Source organism: Sminthopsis crassicaudata, chromosome 3 (assembly GCF_048593235.1).
Source record: "Sminthopsis crassicaudata isolate SCR6 chromosome 3, ASM4859323v1, whole genome shotgun sequence".
Taxonomy (NCBI): Eukaryota; Metazoa; Chordata; class Mammalia; order Dasyuromorphia; family Dasyuridae; genus Sminthopsis; species Sminthopsis crassicaudata.
In genome coordinates this window covers 651,727,299-651,747,418 of record NC_133619.1, presented here as the reverse complement: position 1 = coordinate 651,747,418, position 20,120 = coordinate 651,727,299, and the positions used below count along the sequence as shown (strand labels likewise).

The following is a 20,120-nucleotide window of genomic DNA, read 5'->3' as shown; positions in this document are numbered from 1 at the left end:
TCGGAAGGGAGGGCCTGGACATGGGTTCTAGGCTTCCCCCTAGACTTGGGGCTTTTGGCCAGTTCCTGCTTGAAGGAGTCCAGCAGAGGGGATGCTTGTGTCCAGGAAGGCCGGGCCTCGAGGTGCAGGGAGGGTTCGGGGCTCCTATGCTTCCCTCAAGGTCTCTCCCTTATCTTGGCTGAAGGAGGGAGTTTGGCTTTCTGCCATCTTGGGGCCTTGGCTCAATGCCCTGGAGGCTTCCTGAACTGGGCCTCGGGGAAGGCCGGAGGATCCTGCTGGAGAGCAGCCCAAGGGGACAGGATCTTCCACGGCTTTCCAGTCCTGACCAGTGAACGAGGGCTTTGGTCAGGTCCCAAAGGACCGAACCAAGAGCAGTGAGGGGGGTGGGCTGCAAAAGGCCGCTTAATTTTGATGACAAAAACGTGGGGCTGCAGAAAGCTCTCCATGTGTGGGAAGGGTTATCTGGGGAAGGGCTGAGCGCCCCATTCCTAGGGACCTTTAGACGGGGCAGGGCCGACACTCCCAGAAGTTGCTTGGTCAGGGATTTTCCCCCAAAGGGGCCTGCCCCCTCGAGGCTCCCAAGGTCGTCCTCTGCCAGCGTTTCCAGCAAGCACGATGCACCTACAGTGGGCTAGGCTGGCACTGGGACGGGGTGAGCTGAGGGGGGAGGAGGCCCCTGCCAGCAGAGTGGGGTGCAGGGATACAGGGAGCCCCAGCAACCTGGTTGGTTCATTGTGGGACCTTAGAGATGAAAGGTCACATAGGAAAAGGAAAGTAGGCTGCCCTACTTCTGCCCCAAGTAGGAGGAGCCCCCAAAGTCAGCTGCAGCCGAGCCCGGAAAGGGCCGGGGCTGAGAGCCCGAAACCAGAGCCTGCCCTTTAGTCCCGTGCCCTTGATTGGAGGCTTGAGCGAGGTCAGAGGTGAAGCGGGAAAGGGGGAGCCGGCGGGCCCCGCCTCCCAGCCCCGGCCCTGGAGCTTGGGGCTGTCCTTGGGCCAGAAGCAGGTGCAGGTGGGGGGGGGGGGGCCGGCCTTCCAGAGTCTGCCAATGAGCAGAGGCCAGGAGAGGGGGGAGCCGGGGAGCAGAGGCGCGGAGGTTCAGAGCCCGCGCCGCTGCAGACATGGGCCGAGCTCTGCGCTGGGGGCTCCTGGCCGCCGGCCTCATCTCCCACGACTTCGCCACTGCCCTGAGGAGCCTGCCGCGCTCCGAGCATGAGGTCCCGCCGGGGGAGGCGAGGGCGGGGGGGGGGGGGGGGGGGGAGGGGGGCCCGGCTCCCTCTGGTGCCAGACGTGGGGGAGGGGGCGCTGCGATTGCCCGGGCCTGAGGCCGCGAGGGGCGTGCCTGGCGCCCGAGTCCCCGAAGGGTGAAGCTGGGGAGCGGCTCTGAGGTCGCCCAGAGCACACGGGGCTGCGGGGGGAGGGGTCTGGTGGACAGGACACCGAGGGAGCGTGGCTGGGCCCGGGCGCCGATTGAAAGGGGTCTCTGGTCACAGATTGTGGCCGTGGCCGCCAGGGCCCTGGACCGGGCTCAGGACTTCGCCAGAAGGCACGAGATCCCCAAGAGCTACGGCTCCTATGAGGAGCTGGTGCGGGACCCGGACGTGGGTGAGGCGGGCCCCGGGGATGTTTGGGGACTGTGCCTGGGAGAGCTGGGGGAGGGGCGGGGCTGGCGGAAGGCGGGCCGTGGGGGCGGGGCGTCCTCGGAGGGGAGGTGCCGGAGCTGCCGAGGAAGGAAAAGTTTGGGGGCGGGGCCTCTGCGGAAGGACGGCCTGGCCCGTGGATGGGCGGGGCCTCTTGATGGCCCCGCCTCTTAGTCTCTGACCCGCCTTAGACTTAGTGTACGTGGGCGCTCAGCACCCTCAGCACTGGAGGGCTGTGCTGCTGGGCCTAGAGGCGGGAAAGCCAGTGCTGTGCGAGAAGCCTCTCGGGGTCACGGCCACCGAGGTTCGCGAGATGGCGGCAGCCGCGAGGGCCCGCGGCCTTTTCCTGATGGAGGTGAGTGATGTCTGCGCCTGGTCCGCGCGCGCCCCCTGGTGGTGAGGGTCCAGAACGCCACCCCCAGCCACCCCAGTGCCTGGCCTGCGCGCGCCCCCTGGTGGTGGGGGTCCAGAACGCCACCCCAGGGCCTGGCCCGCACACGCCCCCCGGTGGTGGGGGTGCAGACCGCCAGCCCTGGCTTTCCTGGGGCTGAGCCCTCAAGGGAATTGTGGGAATCCGTGTCAGGGTTCCTTCTGGAATGCGGAGGGGGCCGCCCCGGGCCTCAGCCCGCTGTGCCCTCCACCCCCCTCCCTCCAGGCCATCTGGACCCGCTTCTTCCCCGCCACCGAGGCGCTGCGGGCCCTGCTGTCCCAGGGCACCCTCGGGGAGGTGCGTCTGGTCCACGTGGAGTTCGGTTTGGATCTCCGCCATTTTCCGCGCGCCACCGACTGGGCCCAGGCCGGGGGCGCGCTGCTGGACCTGGGCATCTACTGCCTCCAGTTCATCTCCATGGTGGGCGGGGGCCGGCGGCCCGAGAGGATCCACGCCGAGGGGCTGCTCCACGAGAAGGGTAGGGGGGAAGGCTGGGGGGGCTGCGAGTGAGGGTGGCCCTCCCTGACTCCCAGTGCCCCCCAGGTGTGGATGACACGGTGACGGGGGTCCTCCGGTACCCCGGGGGGCTGCAGGCCAGCTTCAGCTGCAGCATCACCACTGAGCTGTCCAACTCGCTCACCGTGTTCGGAACCAAAGGCCGGGCCCAGGTGAGAGGGCCCGGGGCTCGCGGGGCCGCCTGGGACCCGGGGCCGCGCTGGAGTCGGCCCCTCTCCCGTGCCCCTCTCCTCCCAGATCCCGGCCAACATGTGGTGCCCCACGGCGCTGGTAGTGAACGGCAAGCGCACCGAGTTCCCGCTGCCCGCGGCGCCCGGCCCCGAGAAGCTCAACTTCGTCCATTCCATGGGCATGGTCCACGAGGCCCAGCACGTGCGGCAGTGTCTGCTGCAGGGTGAGCTGGGGGGAGGGGCCTCGTGGGTCCCAGCCCCCACCCCGGGGCCAGCGCCTGACCTCGTCCATTCCCTAGGCCTGAAGGAGAGCCCGCTAATGCCCCTGGCAGAGAGCGAGCTCCTGGCGGACATCTTGGAGGAAAGCAGGAGACAGATTGGGCTCAAGTACGCCCAGGACCGAGCCTAAGCTTCCGGGCCGCTGGCCGGTCAGGTGGTCAGCCCGCATCGTCTTCTGCGTTGTCGCCGAAGGCGCCCCCCAGTGGTAGAGGGGCAGAACGCCAGCCCTCGCTTCCCCCTGGGCTGAAACCTCAAGGGAATTGGGGTCACTTGCCACGAGCCCCAGGCGGTGTTCCGGAATAAAGACTCCAGCTGCCAGAGGTCTCAGACGTCAGTTTCTCCCGAGTCCCAGGAAAAAGAACCGGGACCTCCGGGGCTCTAGCACCAGGGCACTGCCCGCAGCCGGGCCCCCATGCGCCGCCTCTGCAGCTCCCGGCCCTCTGGGCCCGATCCGCCAGGGGAGGGCCTGAGTGACTGGGCAGAATTCCTAAGGAAGCAAAAGCTAAGCGCGCCTCCGGGTCTGACTGATCGTCGGGCTGGAGACTTGAGCGTTGAGGAAAGTATTCGCTCAGATTAAGCTTTAAAGGGTGTCCTACTTACTTACTGTGTCGTTTTTCCTGGAGAGCCTTTTGTTAAACGTTTAACATCTGACCAAAGGATAGTGGGGATCGCAGGAGCCAAAATTATCCACAGGGCACATGAGACTGAAAAGCCTTGGAACGATATCCAAGAGCAAGGAGGGAAGCGGAGGGGGAGGACTCTGCCCCTCCCCGAGAAAAGCCTGACACCCGGGCTGGAGAGAGGGCGTTCCCGTGCGCGCTGGGCTAGCCGGCTCCGCGGCGGGGAGCGAGAGCCAGTGTCCAAGTAAATCCGAGCGTCCACGGCCGGGGCCCTAAATGCATAACAAGGAGCACTAATGGAGGCAACTCTTAACATTCCACCTCAACCCAAAGGTTGGGCGAGGGGAGCGCGGGACTGGGGGCGCTGTTCCCGAAAATACTTCAGAACTCTGCATCCGGATGTGTAGGTTTGCGTGTATGTGTGTGTGTGTGGGGGTGTGCGCGCGCGTGTGTGTGCACGTGTGTGCGCATGTGTGAGTGTGCGTGTGTGCATGCGTGCATGTGTGCGCATGTGTGGGTGCGTGTGTGCGTGCATGTGCGCGTGTGTGCATGTGTGTGCGTGCATGCGCGTGTGTGGTGCATGTGTGTGCGTGTACGTGTGAGCATGTATGTGTGTGCGTGTGAGCGCATGTGTGTGCATGTGTGAGTGTGGGTGTGCATGTGTGTGCGTGCGTTGAGCATGTGTGTGCATGTGTGTGTGCATGTGTGTGAGTGTGCGTGAGTGCATGTGTGTGCGTGCATGCGCGTGTGTGGGTGCATGTGTGTGCGTGCACGTGTGAGCGTGTATGTGTGTGCGTGCGTTGAGCGTGTGTGTGCATGTGTGTGCGTGCGTTGAGCGTGTATGTGTGCGTGCGTGTGTGCATGTGCGTGCGTGCGTGTGTGCATGTGTGTGCATGCGTGCGTGTGTGCATGTGTGTGCGCGTGTGTGAGCGCATGTGCGTGCGTGAGTGCATGTGTGTGCGTGCGTGGGTGTGCATGTGCATGTGTGTGAGTGCGCGTGTGTGGGTGCGTGTGTGTGCGCGTGCATGTGTGTGTGCGCGTGCGTGCATGTGTGAGTGCGCGTGTGTGCCTGTGTGTGCGTGCACATGTGTGGGTGTGCCCTCGTGCTGTTTCTGAGCTCGGGAAGACAGACCCTCCTGACTGCAGACCCAGCACCCCCCCACTCTCTCTCACCATTTCATCCTCCCTCATGCCCCCCTCCATTTTGGCCTTGTCCCCCCACTTCTTCCCCTGCAGGGGAGGCTCTCGCCTCCACTTCCTTCTCTCCACACCCACAGTCTGGGTTCTGACTTCCTCCTTCAGCCCAAACGGCCCTTCCTAAAGCAGGGCCCCCAGGGCCGCGTGGGTGTCTGTGAGCTCAGTGGCGGCCATACCCCGTGATCGAGGGTGAAGCTGACGGTGGCGGGTCCTAGGCCCGTGGGCCTGGGGCTCCTCGCCCCGCTCTGAGGCGCCCAGCCATCTCTGTCTGTGGCCCAATCCCGGGGCCTCCTCTCCAGCCTCAGCCTCCTGAGCCCCAGGCAGCCGCTGACCGGCCGGTGACCCCCTCTCCCTGGCTGCTCTCTTGTACACGGGCTTTCCGGTCCTCCCCTCCGTCCCCATCTCCTTTGCTGGGTCTTTTCCTCGGCCCCATGGAGCTCTGCGCTGGGCCCTCTCCCCTTCTCCCCCGTGTTACTGGAAGAGAGCTCCTCAGTTCCCACGGCCTCTGTGACCGTCTCCTGCCCATCCGGATCCGCCTGTCCAGCGCTGACCTTTCTCCTGACCCCCAGCCTCATCACTTGGACTGGGGAAATCTTAAGCCCGGGTCCTGAAACAAACGCGGTCTTTCCCTCCAGACCCTGTCCTCGGCCCTCGCGCTCTGGAGCAGCCCCCGAGGCTCACAGCCGAGGGGCTTCATTGATTCCCCCGGACTGCACCCTCGCCCTGGCCGCTTCCCCCCCAGCTGCCGGCAGCCTCCTGCCGGGGGGAACGGGCGTCTGAGGGCCACCCACTCCATTTCATCCCGTTCTCAGCTCCGTTTCCACGCGATCTTCCCAAAGCAGGCCTGACCGGGCCATCCTCCATAATCCCCGGGGTGGAACACACATCTTTTCATAACCCAGCCCCCCCCTTTAGGTATTCCCCAGCATGAGCTCTTCCATGTTCTCCAGCCTCTCGCCTGTTCCTTGAACAAGACTTCCTATCTCCTGACTCCATTCAGCCTCCCTGGCTGCTTCTCGAGGTCCGAGTAACCCTCATTCCTCATTCCACTTCCCGACCTTCCTTAAGAAGAATCCCTTTTAACGCCCCTCCCTCCGCGGTGTTTGCGCAGCCGTCTCCCCGTTAGACCGGGGCTCCTGAAGCGCACGGACTGCACCGAGCACGAGATAGATTAGAAAAAATAAGCCATGGAGGGAAGACACAGGAAAAACTTCCTAACGGGGACTCAGGGAAGCCGGGACGGAGGCCGAGATGATGAGCGTGGCGGAGAGGGCGATCCAAAGAGAAGGCCCTGGAGGGACAAGCCGGGGCACAGCAGAGTGGACACCAATGCCGGGGCTGACCTCCTGAGCGAGCACCTCATGAGGAAGAGGCCGAGGTCGTGCCCCTTCAGGCTCCAGCCAGGTGGAAACGTCGGGATTTCCACGATTCTCAGACGTGGCTAACGCCATGCTTTCGCCACATTAGGCAGTTGGGCAGTGAAGACCCCTGTCGTTTTTCTTTCAAGTCTCCCTAATTGTGGGGGGCAGAAAGGACAGGCCGGCTCTTTGGGATGGTGCTACTTGAAACATTTAAAAGGACTAATGCTATTTAGAAGGAAACATAGCTTGGCGTTGCCATGGAGAGCCTTTCCTTAAAACCCACCGACCACCAACGTCATGAAACTGGGGGACACTGGAACGGCCAACCAGGATCGGGTCAAAGGGAAGGCAAGAAGAAGCAGGGGCAGGGAGAAGGGCAAGGGAGTTGCCCGACTTCTCTTTGGGGTCCTGGATGGCTACTACCGACCACCGGCCCAGGAGATGGGAAGAGCTGGCTCCGTCCCTCAGAGCGTGACATGCTCTGGCACTCAGTGGACAGTGGGTCGGGTCGGTTCCATTCCATCTATACCATATCTGCGTTAGCCATTCCTTAGGTGAGCCAAAAAACCGTCCTCCCTGGTCTGTACCTGGGGAAAGGACGCTCGCCACTCGTCGTAAGCCGAGACCCGTGTCCTGCTTGTACACCTGTTCCTGCCGGGCTTGTGGAAGCCCACGTGGGCCAGGGCGGGGGTGGACTTCCTCTAGTGGGAGACAGAGGGGAGGGAAATCAGCCTTGGGTCCCTATGAAGCGGATACACAAAGAAGTGGCTAATTTAGTCCGAAATGCAGTCAGTGACATTGACTCCCCAAAGGCCATTCCGGTGGGTCAGCCATTTTCAGTCCTGTCCAGCTCTTCACGCCCCCACTGGGGATTTTCACAGCAAAGATGCCGGACTGGTTTGTCATTTCCTTCTCCAGCTCATTTCAGAGAGAAGGGAGCAGGGGCCGGGAGGGTTAGGGGACTTGTTCAGGGTCACACCGCCAGGAAGCACCTTAGGTCAGCTTTGAACTCAGGAAGGCAGAGCCAGCTGATTCAGGCTTGGCCTCCCATGCCCTGCTCAGCTGCCCTAGAACTCTCGGGAGTCCTGGAAGTCCCCTTGTGGCAAGGATCTGACAGACATGCTCCAGCTTGATGCCCGCTAGACCTGGCAGGGTGATAGACAGATGGATGGATGGATGCATGGATAAATGGATGAGTGGATAGATGGTTGGATGATTGGATGGAAGGATACATCAATGCATGGTTGAGTGGAGGGGTACATCAATGGATGGATGGATGAGCATTCATCAGGTGCTTTTTGGGAGAGGCACTGTGAGAAGCTCTGTATTTCCTGTTTTTAAGCCTTTGGTGTTTCCTGTTAATTAATTTAGCACTAAGCAAAGCATTTCCGGCCCTTAAGAGCTCACATACAGACTGAGGAGACATCACCTCAAGGCTGTTTCTGATGCAGGGCAGACATGATCCATGATCCGTAGGACGGCAGGGCAAAGCCTCTTCTTGAATGTCATCTCTGCTTATAAAATCCTCCCCTTTCAGAGGTCGAATCATTTGCGTGTCAGACTAGTGGGAGAAGCTTCTGGGTCCTTCCTAGCTGGGGCTGCTGAGGAGGATCGCCCCCCTCCCCCTGCACATCTTCATGCTTCCTGGGAGGATGGGTAAGAGGTCTGGGTTCCATGCTGCCGCTCCCGGCTCTTGGGTTTACCTGCCCAGTGGTGGCGGTTGGTCGCAGTTGGCCACAATACTCTGGATATGCTCCCTATTTTCCGGGACGTTGTCCAGGGTTCCCACAACTCCATATTCATCACAAGCTTTGAGGGGGGAGGGAGTTGGTGGGGAGGATCCCTGGTTAGTTCTGGGCTCGGGAACGTGTTCCTCTGGGATTCTGAGACGTACCGGCCGGACAATTTGTGGGACAGCAGCGATTCAGAAAGGACGAGCAGCTCCCTAAGGTGATGGCCCCGATTCCAGGGGACTCCTGTCGAGATCGGGAGCCAGTGGCTCGGGGGTCTCTAGAGATTAGTTGACGTGGCCCATGGAGGAGCTGGACCCCATAGGTTTGTGACAAGGGTGCAGTGGAAATGTCCCCGGTGATTTTGTTCTTTGGGGCTCATCTTGTATTCTGATTTGTGATGGTTTTAATTTGCTGTGGAAACTTCTTTCTGGCTCGCTGACCACCCCCCCCCCCCCGCCATGTGCCGTGATGGGCCACCTTCACTGAAGGCTCTGTGCCAGACAGTAACAGAGCCTTCAGTGAAGGGGGCCCATAATGGGCACATTGGGTGCTCTCCACTTATCCCGCAGCTGGAGATGAGCCGCAGATTTTAGAGGGGAGCCCTCTCCCTCCTTCCAAAGTGAAGGAGGAATGGCCCCTCCCTATTACAGCTGAGGGGGAACGCCCTATCCCCAACCAGATGATGGGGGGGCCCTACAGACCCCCTGCTCAGATCATGGGGCTCCCACTCCCAGCTGCTGTCGCGATCTCTGTCTCTCAGCTCATCTAAATCCCTGCGTGGGGCCCCCCTTGTTGCTGTCTGTCTGTCTGTCTTGAGAGCATTCCTGCAGGGACTCCTGCTGGCGCCCCTCCAGACAGGATTGAGCCACGTGCAGGTCCCCCCCAAGGCGAAGATCTGGACTGCCTCCTGGCCCAGCCGGGGGCCCCCAAAACCACCGGACCCCTCCCGGTTAGCTCATACACAGTCCGAGGGCCCAGTGTGATCCTTGACTCGAGGCCGAAGGCAGGAGCCAGGCTGAGGGCCCTGGAGTTCTAGAGAAGAGGCGGCTTTCGGCCAACAGCCTGGCTCTGAGGGCAGATCCAGGCTGAAACCAGGGCTGAGGGGCATCCCCCCGGCGGCTGAGGCAGCTGAGTGGGGGGCTGGGAGCCACTGCTGCCCAGGGCCAGGCCCACACCTGAAGGCCTCCGTGGGAGCGGCCTCCTGCTCTCCCCACACTTTCTGTTTCTGTCTCTCTCCCTAAAGGTCTTTTCCCCATCTCCCTCCCTCCCTCCCTCTCTTCCCCATCTCCCTCCCTCCCTCCCTTTCTTCCCCATCTCCCTCCCTCCCTCCCTTTCTTCCCCATCTCCCTCCCTCCCTCCCTTTCTTCCCATCTCCCTCCCTCCCTCCCTTTCTTCCCATCTCCCTCCCTCCCTTTCTTCCCTATCTCCCTCCCTCTCTCTCTTTCTTCCCCATCTCCCTCCCTCCCTCCCTCCCTCTCTTTCCCCATCTCCCTCCCTCCCTTTCTTCCCCATCTCCCTCCCTCCCCTCCCTTTCTTCCCCATCTCCCTCCCTCTCTCTCTTTCTTCCCATCTCCCTCCCTCCCTCCCTTTCTTCCCCATCTCCCTCCCTCCCTTTCTTCCCCATCTCCCTCCCTCCCTCCCTTTCTTCCCCATCTCCCTCCCTCTCTCTCTTTCTTCCCCATCTCCCTCCCTCCCTCCCTTTCTTCCCCATCTCCCTCCCTCTCTCTCTTTCTTCCCCATCCCCCTCCCTCCCTCCCTTTCTTCCCCATCTCCCTCCCTCTCTCTCTTTCTTCCCCATCTCCCTCCCTCCCTCCCTTTCTTCCCCATCTCCCTCCCTCTCTCTCTTTCTTCCCCATCCCCCTCCCTCCCTCCCTTTCTTCCCCATCTCCCTCCCTCCCTCCCTTTCTTCCCCATCTCCCTCCCTCCCTCCCTTTCTTCCCCATCTCCCTCCCTCCCTCCCTTTCTTCCCCATCTCCCTCCCTCCCTCCCTTTCTTCCCCATCTCCCTCCCTCCCTCCCTCCCTCTCTTTCCCCAGTCTCCCTCCCTCTCTCTTGCTCCCCCTCCCCCATCTTTCTGCCTGGGGTTTTGCTGTTTTTCTTTCTTTTCATGGGGGGGGGGGAGGTGAAAGGGAGAGAAGGTGGATTGTTGTTGATTGAAAAAAATCAATTCCAAATAAATGGCAGGTAGCTTAACTAAGCAACAAAGGAACGAAAGAGAGCATTTTTTCAAGAGTTAATTTTTCCAAACAATGCAGAGACAGTTGTCACAGTTCATTTTTGTAAGACTTTGTCCTCTAGCCCCCCCAGCCCCTCCCCAAGACAGCGGGCAGTCTGCTGTGGGCCACCCTGGCCCGGACCAAGGCTGGAGCGCTCCTCCTCCCTCCCATCCCGACAAGACAAAGGCCAGGCGTTCCAGCCGAGTCTGTAGCCATGGGGTCCTCGTCCATCTCTGTCCTTGTCTGACTGCGTCCTCCCCTCCCCCTTCCAGAGCTCTTCCTGCCTTTCCTCAGCAGGGGCAGCAGGGCAGCGGTGCAGGGCTGGATTCTGCCCGGCCTCACTGGGCAAACCCGGGCAAGTGCCTTTTGGGGGTTCTGCTTATTTTCTGCAGTTCTTAGGCTGAGGGAGAGAACCAGCGGAGCGGTGTGCTCCTAAGAGTCAGTTCTGACCTCCAGGCCTCAGTTGACCTTCCTGTAAAATAGCGTCCGGGAAAGATTGGACTGCTGATGACCAAGAGCCCCGCAACTGACTCCCCCGCCGGTCTAGGAGGAGCAGGGGAACTGTTGAAAGGCTTGGATTTGGTCTTCCAATCAGGAAAAAACTTTCTAACCTTGATCTGGCCCAATGCAGGATCAGTTGCCCCACTTTAGTCTCTTAATAAACACTGATTAAGCACCTACTGAATGCCAGTCCCTGTGCTAAGAACCTGGCATGCAAAGAATCCCTTCAAGGAGATCCCAAGCCCCGCAGACCAGGCTGCTGGAAGCCTGGATCATCCTTTTCCAGGAGGACACAGTCAGCCTTCCTCCCTCCCCCCCTCAAGAATCCCTGGTTTCCTTCCCAGCTCAGCTTTTTTTTCAGCTGCTGCCTCTTTTCTCCAGCCTTTGCTGATCCTCCCAGCTGCTGCTGCTGCGCCCCTCCCCCCAAAGTTTAGAACATCTCCCCTTTGTTCCTTTGGTAACGCTGTTGTTGTTTTTCATCAAATTTTATTTTTCCATTTACTGTAAAAACAATTTTAAACATTCATTTTTTAAAATGTGGAGTTCCAAATTCTCTCTCCCCTCCTTAGGAAAGCAATTAATTTTACATTTACATATATATGTGTGTGTGTGTGTATAATATATATGTATAATACATATATACACGTATATATGTAAATATAAAATTATAATTAGATATATATATCTATAATACTTGTGACTCATACAAAGCATATTTCCACATTAACCATGTCATGAAAGAAGAAACAGATCAAAAGAGGGAAAAAAACCCAGAAAAATAAAGTTAAAAACAGGTGTGCTTAGATCTGCATTCAAATTTCATCAGTTCTTTCTTTGAAAAGGGATAGCATGTTCCATCGGAAGTCCTTAGGAGTTGCCTTGGATCATTGCTGATGGTCATTCGTGGCTGACCATCCCTCGGTGATTCTGTTACTGTGAACAGCGCTCTCCTGGCTCTGCTTCTTCACTCAGCATCAGGTCCTGTAAGGCTTTCCAGGTTTTCCTGAGAGCATCTTGCTCCTCATTTCTCATGGCACAAGAGTGCTTTATCCCCGCCTTGTACCACAGCTGGCTAGGTCATTCTCCAGTTAGCGGATGGCATTCCCTCAGTTTCCATTTCTTTGCACCTCAAAGAGATTTGCTTCAGTTTGGTACATATAGATCCTATTGCTTCCTGCCTTCCCTCCCTGCTTTCTTTCTTTCCTTTCTCTCTTTTTCTTTCTTTCTTTCTTTCTTTCTTTCTTTCTTTCTTTCTTTCTTTCTTTCTTTCTTTCTTTCTTTCTTTCTTTCTTTCTTTCTTTCTTTCTTTCTTTCTTTCTTTCTTTCTTTCTTTCTTTCTTTCTTTCTTTCTTTCTTTCTTTCCTTTCTCTCTCTTTCTCTTTCTTTCTTTCTTTTCTCTCTCTCTCTCTCTCTCTCTCTCTCTCTCTCTCTCTCTCTCTCTCTCTCTCTCTCTCTCTCTCTCTCTCTCTCTCTCTCTCTGTCTCTCTTTTAAAAATCTCTTTGGGATTCAGACCTAGTAGACCTGTTGCTGGGTCGAGGGGTATGTATAATTTTATAATCCTTTGGGCATAGGTAACCAAATGTTACATTAGTTCATAACTCCACCAACACCGCATTGGTGTCCAAATTTCCCCATATCTCCCACACTTGTCATTTTCCTTTTCTGTCATATTAGCCAGTCTGACAGGCGTGAAGTGTTACATCAGAATTGTTTTTATTTGCATTCCTATAATCAATTGTGATTTAGAGCATTTTTTTTTCATTTGACTATATATGACTGTTTTCTTCTGAAATGTGCCCATTCATCAGCTGCAGGAATGACTCCTGAGAAATTTGATTCCGTTCTCTACATATTTGAGAATGAGGCCTTTATCAGAGAGACTTGCTATAAGAATTCCCCTCTCTCCACTCACTCTTCTGCTTTTCTTTTAATTTTGGCTTTATCAGTTTTGTTTTTGTAGCAGCTTTTAAATTTAATAGAAGTGATCCATTTTATATATCTTAATTTTGGCTCTTGTTTGGGACCTAAATTCTGCCTTCATTCATGGATCTGACAGGTAAACTATTCCATGCTCCCCTAATTTGCTTTGGTATTGCCTTCATGTCCAAATCATGTGTCTATTTTGACTCTATCTTGGTATGCTGTGTGAGATATTGATCTATATTGTAGTTTCTGCCTAACTGCCTTCCTAGCATTTTTTCCCCCATCAAATAGTGAGTTCTTGTCCTGAAAACGTGCACCTTTGTGTTTATCAAACATTAGATTATTATGGTGATTTACTACTTTGTGTTGTGTACCCAATCTAGTTTACTGATCTACTGCTCCATTCCTTGGCCAGTACCAGATTGCTTTGATGATTACTGCTTTGTATACAACTTCAGACCTAGTTTAGCTATGCTGTCTTCCTTTACATATGATTTCTCATTAATTTCCTTGATATTCTTGACATTTTGTTCTTCCAGATGAATTTTGTGATTATTTTTCGAACTATAATTTTTTTGGGTAGTTTGCTTTGAATGACAATGAATAAGTAAATTAATGTCGTTTTTCTTATATTGGCTTGGCCTACCCATGGGCAATTAACATTTCCCCAGTTGTTTAGTCTGACTTTATTTGTACTAAGTGTTTTATAATTGTATTCATGTAGTTCCTGGGTTTCTCTTGGCAGATAGATTCTCAATATTTTATCTTGTCTACAGTTATTTTAAATGGAATTTCTTGTTCTATCTGTCGCTCTCTGACTTTGTTCATAATATGTAAAATGCTGATGATTTATGTGGGCTTATTTTGTTTTCTGTAATTTTGCTAAAGTTGATCATTTCAACTAGGTTTTTCGTTGATTCTCTAAGTTTAGCATCATATCATCTACAGTGATAAATTGTGTTTCCTCATTGCCTTTTCTAATTCCTTCAATTTTTTTTCTGCTCTTATTGATATAGCTAGTATAATGTTGAATAAAAGTGGTGATACGAGGCGTCCTTCCTTCACCCCCATTTTTATTGGGAAAACTTCTAGTTTTTCTCCTTTATATATCATGTTTGTGATAGCTTTAGATTAGATGCTACTTATTTTAAGGAAAGCTGCATTTATTCTTATGCTTTCTAGTGTTTTAATAGGAATGAGTGCTACATTTTGTCAAAAGCTTTTTCTGCATCTGTTGAGATCATCATGTGATTCCTGGTATAAATCCCACCTGATCATAGTGTAAAATCTTTGTGATCTATTGCTGCATTCCTCTTGCTAGCATTTTAAACTTTTTTTTGCGTCTGTATTCATTAGTGAAATTGGCCTATAATTTTCTCTGTTCTTGCTCTTCCTAGTTTAGATATCTATCATATTTGTGTTCTGAAAGAAATTTGGTAGAACTCTTTGTCTATTTAATGAAATAATTTGTATAATATTGGAATTTAGAGAATAATTGCAGTATTATACAAGTAATTGAATTTCTCTTTTTATTTTTTTAAATTTATTGATATTCTCTACATGTTTGGTAGATTTAACACGAACCCATCAGGTCCTGGGGAGTTTTTCTAGGGAGCTCAATGATGGTTTATTTAATTTCTTTTTCTAAAACAGGGCTAAGCATTCTGTCCTCTCTTCTGTTAATTCGGGCAATTTCTTTTTTCGCAAACATTCATCCATTTCAAATTTATTGGCGATATAATTGGGCACAATAGCCCCGCCAAATTGCTTTACTTTCCTCTTGATTAATGGTGAATTCCTCGTTTTCCTTTTTGAAACTGCCCATTTGTTTTTCGTCTTTTCTTTTGACGAATCTAATGCTTTGCCTACTTTACCGTGCCCCTCCCCCACCAGCTCAGTTTGGTTTGCGTTACGTTTTTCTTACTTTCAATTTCATTAATCTCTCGTTTTCAGGATTTCCAATTTGGACTTCAGCTGAGGGTTTTTCACCCCGCATTCTCAGTTTCCATCTCCTTAGCGTAATTATTTAGCGCGAGTTGCACGTTTCTGGCCGCCTCCCCTCAGTTCGGAGACGCGGCTCGTCCGGGCCCTTCTCTAGGACGAAGGGCCTGTTCTGGAGTGCGCTTGGGCCCACTCCGGCTTTCGAGCGAGCCTCCAGCGCGCTGCAGTCTGCTTCCCGGCCCAGGATCGCACGTCACCTTTCTGCCCGGAGCACGCCCTCCGTCCCGCCGCCCGTCGGACGGCCGGGTCAGTTTCTGGGTGGATTGCGGACCCCGCTCCAGAAGCTACTTTGTAACTGGAGCTGTGGGGAGACCGGGTGCCCAACGGGAGGTCAGCCTAGCCCGCCCCGGCGAGGCCCCGCCCCCAGGCCTGCGGGCTGGGGGCTTCCGGAGGGGCGGGACCACTGCTTAGGCTGACGTCTCCTGGAGGCTCCGCCTCTTAGCAAGAGGGGAGGGGGGGGTTCCTCAGGTTCTCATTTATTATGCGCCTTCGGTGTGCGCCTAGAGTGGCGCCCTGAGGATACAAAGAAGAGTCCCAGACAGTACCTGCCCTAGGGTTGGGGGGGGGGCCACTACGTATCCCGGAGATGCGGGAGAAATTGGGCACAATCAGTGGAAGGGAGGCCCCGGTTGTGGACGGGAGGGAGATGGGCAGGCAATGGGAGGCCCCCGAGGGCAGGCAGAGCGTCTGGGCTACGAGAGGCACTTCCAGGGCGCTGGTCGGCTGCCCGGCGAGGTCTGCGGGGTCAGAGCTGGGCTGGGGACACGCGCCGGGCCGGCCGCCTCCGGGATGCGGGGCGGAGGAATGAACCAAAACTCGGCCCCTTTAAGAAGAATGCGCGGGAGCTTTGGGGAGGCGGTGCTCCCGCAGACACGTGCGAGGTTTGCTTACCCAGGCGGGCGCCTCACGTGACGGGGGCGGAGCGGCGCCTGGACCGGCGCGTCATGTGACAGGGCGGTGCGCGGGGCGGGGTAAAGGGCTCTTCTCCACCTCCGGGGCGCGCCCGGCCAGAGGAGGCGGCGGTGGCGGCGGCGGCCCAGCGATGGACTGCTCCGGGGAGCAGCCGCGGGCCGGGGGCGATCCGGGTACGGGGAGCGCGGCCGGGCGCGGCCGGGCCGGGCCGGCGTCGGGGGCGCGGAGGCGCGCCGGGCTGGGCTCCGGCGCGCCGCTCTCGGGCCATCCGGCCGGGCCTGCCCGGACTTGCCGACGCTCGGGGGGCCGGGCTGGGCGGGAGGGGCGGGGGACCCCGGGACGGACTGGCGCCCCAGGCCGCCGACCCCCCGTGTTTTGCTTCCCCCAGCGGCCACGAGCGGCGAGCAGATCATGAGGACCGGGGCCGTGCTGCTGCAGGGGTGAGCCTGGGGCCCGGGCGCAGGCGCCGGGAGGGGGCTCCTGGGCAGGAGCCGCGCTGAGCCCCCCACTCTCCCTTCAGGTTCATCCAGGACCGCGCGGGCCGGGTGGCGGGGGGCGCCCCCGAACTGGTCTTGGAATCCATGGGGGACTCGACGCCGCTGCCCTCGGACCCCCGGACCAAGCGGCTGACCGAGTGCCTGCGCAGGATCGGGGACGAGCTGGACAGCAACATGGAGCTGCAGAGGTAGCCGCTGCCCTGCCCCGTCCGGCCGCCGCCCGCTGCCCGCCGGCCCCAGGCCCCCCTCAATGGCTCCCTCCCCTGCAGGATGATCGCCGCGGTGGAGACGGACTCCCCCCGAGAGGTCTTCTTCCGAGTGGCGGCCGAGATGTTCTCCGACGGCAACTTCAACTGGGGCCGGGTCGTGGCTCTCTTCTACTTCGCCAGCAAGCTGGTGCTTAAGGTAGGGGGCGGGGGCGGGGCCAAGGGCCGGGCCTTCCTAGGGGCATCCCCGGGCCGCCGGGGTCTCCGAGAGGGGGCTGGACAGAGGGGCTCCTTGCCGAGACTGGGGGGAGGGAGGAAAAGGGGGGAGATGCTGCGGCAGGGAAGCTGGATCTTCCCTGCCGCTGGGGGGCGTACTGGACCCTGCTGCAGGAGTTGGGGGGGCGGCTCTTTGAAGTGGGGCTGGACCTTCTTTACCGTCGGGAGAGAGGGGCTCCTTGCCAGGGGGGGCGCTCTTTTCGAGGAGAGAGATGCTGGCCCTTGGCTGCCTGCTGGGGCAGAGGAGCTGCATCTTCCCGGCCGCTGGAGGCCTCGCTCTGCTGCCAGAGTTAGGGGGGGTCTGGGCCTTCCCTGCCGCCGGGGGTCCCCAGAGGGCTGCACTCCGGACCTCCTTTCCTCCCCCGCCCCCAGGCACTTTGCACCAAGGTGCCAGAGCTGATCCGAACCATCATGGGCTGGACCCTTGACTTCCTGAGAGAACGGCTGCTCACCTGGATCCAGGAGCAGGGTGGCTGGGTGAGCACCATACCCCCCCCAAATGTACAATGATCCCCCCCTTCTTCCCAGCCCCTCCCTCACCCCCTTGCCACTCCAGCCTTCCTAACTTCCTGCTGACGCCTGGCCTCTTCCCCCAGGATGGCCTCCTCTCTTACTTTGGGACACCAACCTGGCAGACAGTGACCATCTTCGTAGCTGGCATCCTCACAGCTTCGCTTACCATCTGGAAGATGTCCTAGGGAGGGCTGGGGGGCCTGGCTGCCCCCACCCTCGTGCCAGCTCTGCTTGGACTGTCTGTTTTTAGGATAAATTATGGGTTTTCCGATATTGGGGGGAACACTTTCTTCTTACTTTTGTAATTATTTGGGGAGTCTCCCTGCACCTCTGGCCGTGTCCCAAAGCCGGAAGTTCTCGGGCTGCTGGCTGAGGGCCGCTGGGATGACTGGTATCCTTGGCCAATAAACATCAACTTTGGAGCAGGCCCCACTGCCCATGCCTGAGTTACTGAGGATCGGGGTCCCGAGCCCCTGCCCATGCCCCCGCCTCGAAGTCCCATCAGCCAAGGCTCCCAGGCTGCCTGGAGGGAGTTCACTCAGTTTCCTCTTCTGTAAAAGGGGGAGGGTGAGGCAGGGAGCTTCCTGCATCTGGGCCCAGCCCAGTTAACTTCCCGGTTGGCTCCTGGCTCCAGGGAGGCTGGGGTAGGAAGGTGGGGCCTGGCTCCGGGCAAAGGCCAGGCAGGAAGGTCTCTGCTGGGGCTGAGTGGGGGGGGGGGTGGCTGGTAAATGGACAATCCTGAACCCCAAGGCCGAAGCTGTTCTGTTCCCCTCTGCTTCTGGCCCATTTTCAGCAGCCCCAACTGACTTCCCCCCCTCCCCCCAGGCTTGAGTCAGAGGAAGCAAACCTACCTAGGAAACCTGGGAGCTGGAGCTGAGAGCCACTGGCAGGGCCCAGCGGGAGGCCAGATCAGAGCCCTCCCTGCCCCCCAGGGTTGTGGCCCCGCTTTGGGGGGCTCTACCAGCCAACCCACAGACACCCAGCTCGGGCCAGGGCCTGGGACCACGGAAAAAGCCTGAGGGGTGGGGGGGGCAGGAGGAAGACAACCCACACTAACACACCTGTGTGTGGAAGGACCCCGGCAAGAAGGAGGGGCTGCTTGGGGGGGGTCTCAGGGTCTAACACAATCCCCCGCCATTGGCCAAAGGAAGGTCCCGGGGGACATGGGGGGGTTGCGGCTGGCAGCTTCGGGCTTTCCCTGGTTTCCCCGGCAGCGGGAGACCCTCTGGATCGAACATCAGCTGCGGAGTGTGCCCCAGCCGCGCCTCCTTCCCCCAACAGAAGAGGAAGTTCTTAGTGGCCCATGACCCCCCCCCAAGCCGCTCAGCATGACTCAGCACCATCCCCTCTCCCTGACCTCAGCATGACTCAGCCTGCACCCCCTCAATTCCCAGCTCTGAGCCCCCCCCATCCCTGCTCCCTGGCGCCCCGCGGTCCAGGCCTACGCGGATCTCACTGGGAAGGAGCCCTAGGACCTGGGTTCAAGTGTAGCTTCTGAATCCCCCTGTGTGGTCTAGGGCAGGTCCTGACCCTTCTCGGGGTCTGCGTCTCAGCAGGGGTCAGATGAGGACCTGGAGTGGGGCCCTCCCGGAGTGCTCAGCCTGGGGCCCCCACACTCAGCCGCCCCGCCCCGACTTTTGAACTCGCCCTGGCCCCACACGTGACCCCCACCCTCCACCCCGCACGCTAGCAGTTCCCCTCCCCCCCTTTCCCGCCTCTTGTCGCCCTGCTCTCCCATTGGCGGCCGGTTCCCCGGGCTCTCGTTCTGCGCCGCGGGATTGGATCTGGGCCCTTCGGTCCCGCCCCCACTCTGGAAGCTATAAGAACGTGGTCCCGGGCAGCTGCCTTGCAGCGCTTCTCCCGGCTCTCGTTCCTGCTTCAACAGTGTTTGGACGGAACGGATCCGGGGTCCCCCATCTGCCCTCGCTTTCCTGAAGCCCGTCCGCCCCGCGATCAGCAGCCTCCCGGACCAGCCGCCTTCTCCCTTCGCCAGCGGTGCCATGAGCTCCAAGATCCGCCAAAGCTTCTCCTCCGAGGCCGAGGCCGCGCTCAACCGGCTAGCCAACCTCTACCTGCAGGCTTCCTACTCCTACCTGTCCCTGGTGAGGCTCGGGCCGCCTCCCCTCCCCGGAGTCCCCCGCCCCCGCGGCCCGTCCCCCTTCGGGCCACCCCTGGTGTTCCCTGCACCCGCGGGGACTGCGCATGTCCAGTCCCCCGCGCGCGCCCCTCGCTCCCGGAGAAGCTTCTTTCCTCTGCCGCGCGCCCTTTGTTCTTGTTTAACTAGAAAGGAAGCGCGCGGGGGCGGCGAGGTCGGTGCGCATGCGTGGGGCTCGCGCCTGCCGGGCCGCTTTTTCAGCGCGAGTAATTGCCCTCCCTCCCCGCTGCTTTCCCCAGGGTTTCTATTTCGACCGGGACGATGTCGCCCTGCAGAGAGTGTCCCATTTCTTCCTGGAGTTGTCGAAGGACAAGCGCGAGGGCGCCGAGCTCCTCATGAAGTTCCAGAACCAGCGCGGGGGCCGGGTCCTCCTGCAGGCTGTGCAGGTAGGTAACAGGTGGTCCGCGCACTACATTTCCCAGAGGCCTTTGCGGAGATAAACCCTGTCCCCATGGCTTCTGGGAAACGAAGTTCTTTGGCATTTCCTTTTCTTCCTTCCCAGAAACCTGCCCAAGATGAGTGGGGCCGCAGTTTGGAGGCTATGGAGGCTGCCCTGAACCTGGAGAAGGGTCTGAACCAGGCCCTCCTGAAGCTTCACGCCCTGGGCTCGAGCCAAGGGGACCCCCAGGTAAGTAGCCTAGAGAAGGGGCACAGGGCACCCCCCTTCCCTTCTCGGAAGCCCTCATTAGCTTCTGTCCCTTCCCCAGCTCTGCGACTTCCTGGAGAGCCACTACCTGGGCGAGGAGGTGAAGCTGATGAAGCGCCTGGGCAACCATCTGACCACCCTGCGCCACGTGCAGGCCGACCCCCAGGCCGGGCTGGGCGAGTACCTCTTCGAGAGGCTGAGCCTGAAGCAGGACTAGGAGGGGCTGCGGCCAAAGCGAGGAACCCTCCCCCCAGGGAGAGGGCACACCCAATAAAGCTCACTAGCACAGCCCCAGACTCTGTGGTTCTTTGGGGGTGCGCTGGACATGGTT

At 58.2% G+C, this 20,120-nt stretch overlaps 3 protein-coding genes across 5 annotated transcripts; all 3 read left to right on the top strand.

The window, feature by feature from the left end:
- The first annotated feature begins 1,054 nt into the window (after positions 1 to 1,054).
- On the top strand, positions 1,055 to 3,350 carry DHDH (dihydrodiol dehydrogenase). The gene is made up of 7 exons (XM_074308199.1): positions 1,055 to 1,214; positions 1,491 to 1,602; positions 1,829 to 1,992; positions 2,293 to 2,545; positions 2,611 to 2,735; positions 2,821 to 2,977; positions 3,053 to 3,350. Exons 1-7 carry the CDS (start codon positions 1,119 to 1,121, stop codon positions 3,160 to 3,162), a joined length of 1,017 nt encoding a protein of 338 aa, XP_074164300.1. The 5' UTR covers positions 1,055 to 1,118; the 3' UTR covers positions 3,163 to 3,350.
- Positions 1,861 to 17,415, top strand: BAX (BCL2 associated X, apoptosis regulator). 3 transcript variants are annotated; one of them, XM_074308203.1, is made up of 6 exons: positions 1,861 to 1,992; positions 15,885 to 15,936; positions 16,017 to 16,181; positions 16,263 to 16,398; positions 16,848 to 16,952; positions 17,072 to 17,415. In XM_074308203.1, the coding sequence occupies exons 2-6, from the start codon at positions 15,908 to 15,910 to the stop codon at positions 17,171 to 17,173; spliced, it is 537 nt and encodes a 178-aa protein (XP_074164304.1). In that variant the 5' UTR covers positions 1,861 to 1,992; positions 15,885 to 15,907; the 3' UTR covers positions 17,174 to 17,415. The 3 variants fall into 3 exon arrangements, with proteins under 3 accessions (XP_074164304.1, XP_074164302.1, XP_074164301.1); XM_074308201.1 differs by lacking the exon at positions 1,861 to 1,992 and adding an exon at positions 7,749 to 7,866; XM_074308200.1 differs by lacking the exon at positions 1,861 to 1,992 and adding an exon at positions 15,539 to 15,669.
- A 1,405-nt stretch (positions 17,416 to 18,820) lies between these two features.
- Positions 18,821 to 20,078, top strand: FTL (ferritin light chain). The gene is made up of 4 exons (XM_074308204.1): positions 18,821 to 19,090; positions 19,383 to 19,529; positions 19,646 to 19,771; positions 19,851 to 20,078. The coding sequence occupies exons 1-4, from the start codon at positions 18,989 to 18,991 to the stop codon at positions 20,004 to 20,006; spliced, it is 531 nt and encodes a 176-aa protein (XP_074164305.1). The 5' UTR covers positions 18,821 to 18,988; the 3' UTR covers positions 20,007 to 20,078.
- The last annotated feature ends 42 nt before the right edge of the window (positions 20,079 to 20,120 follow it).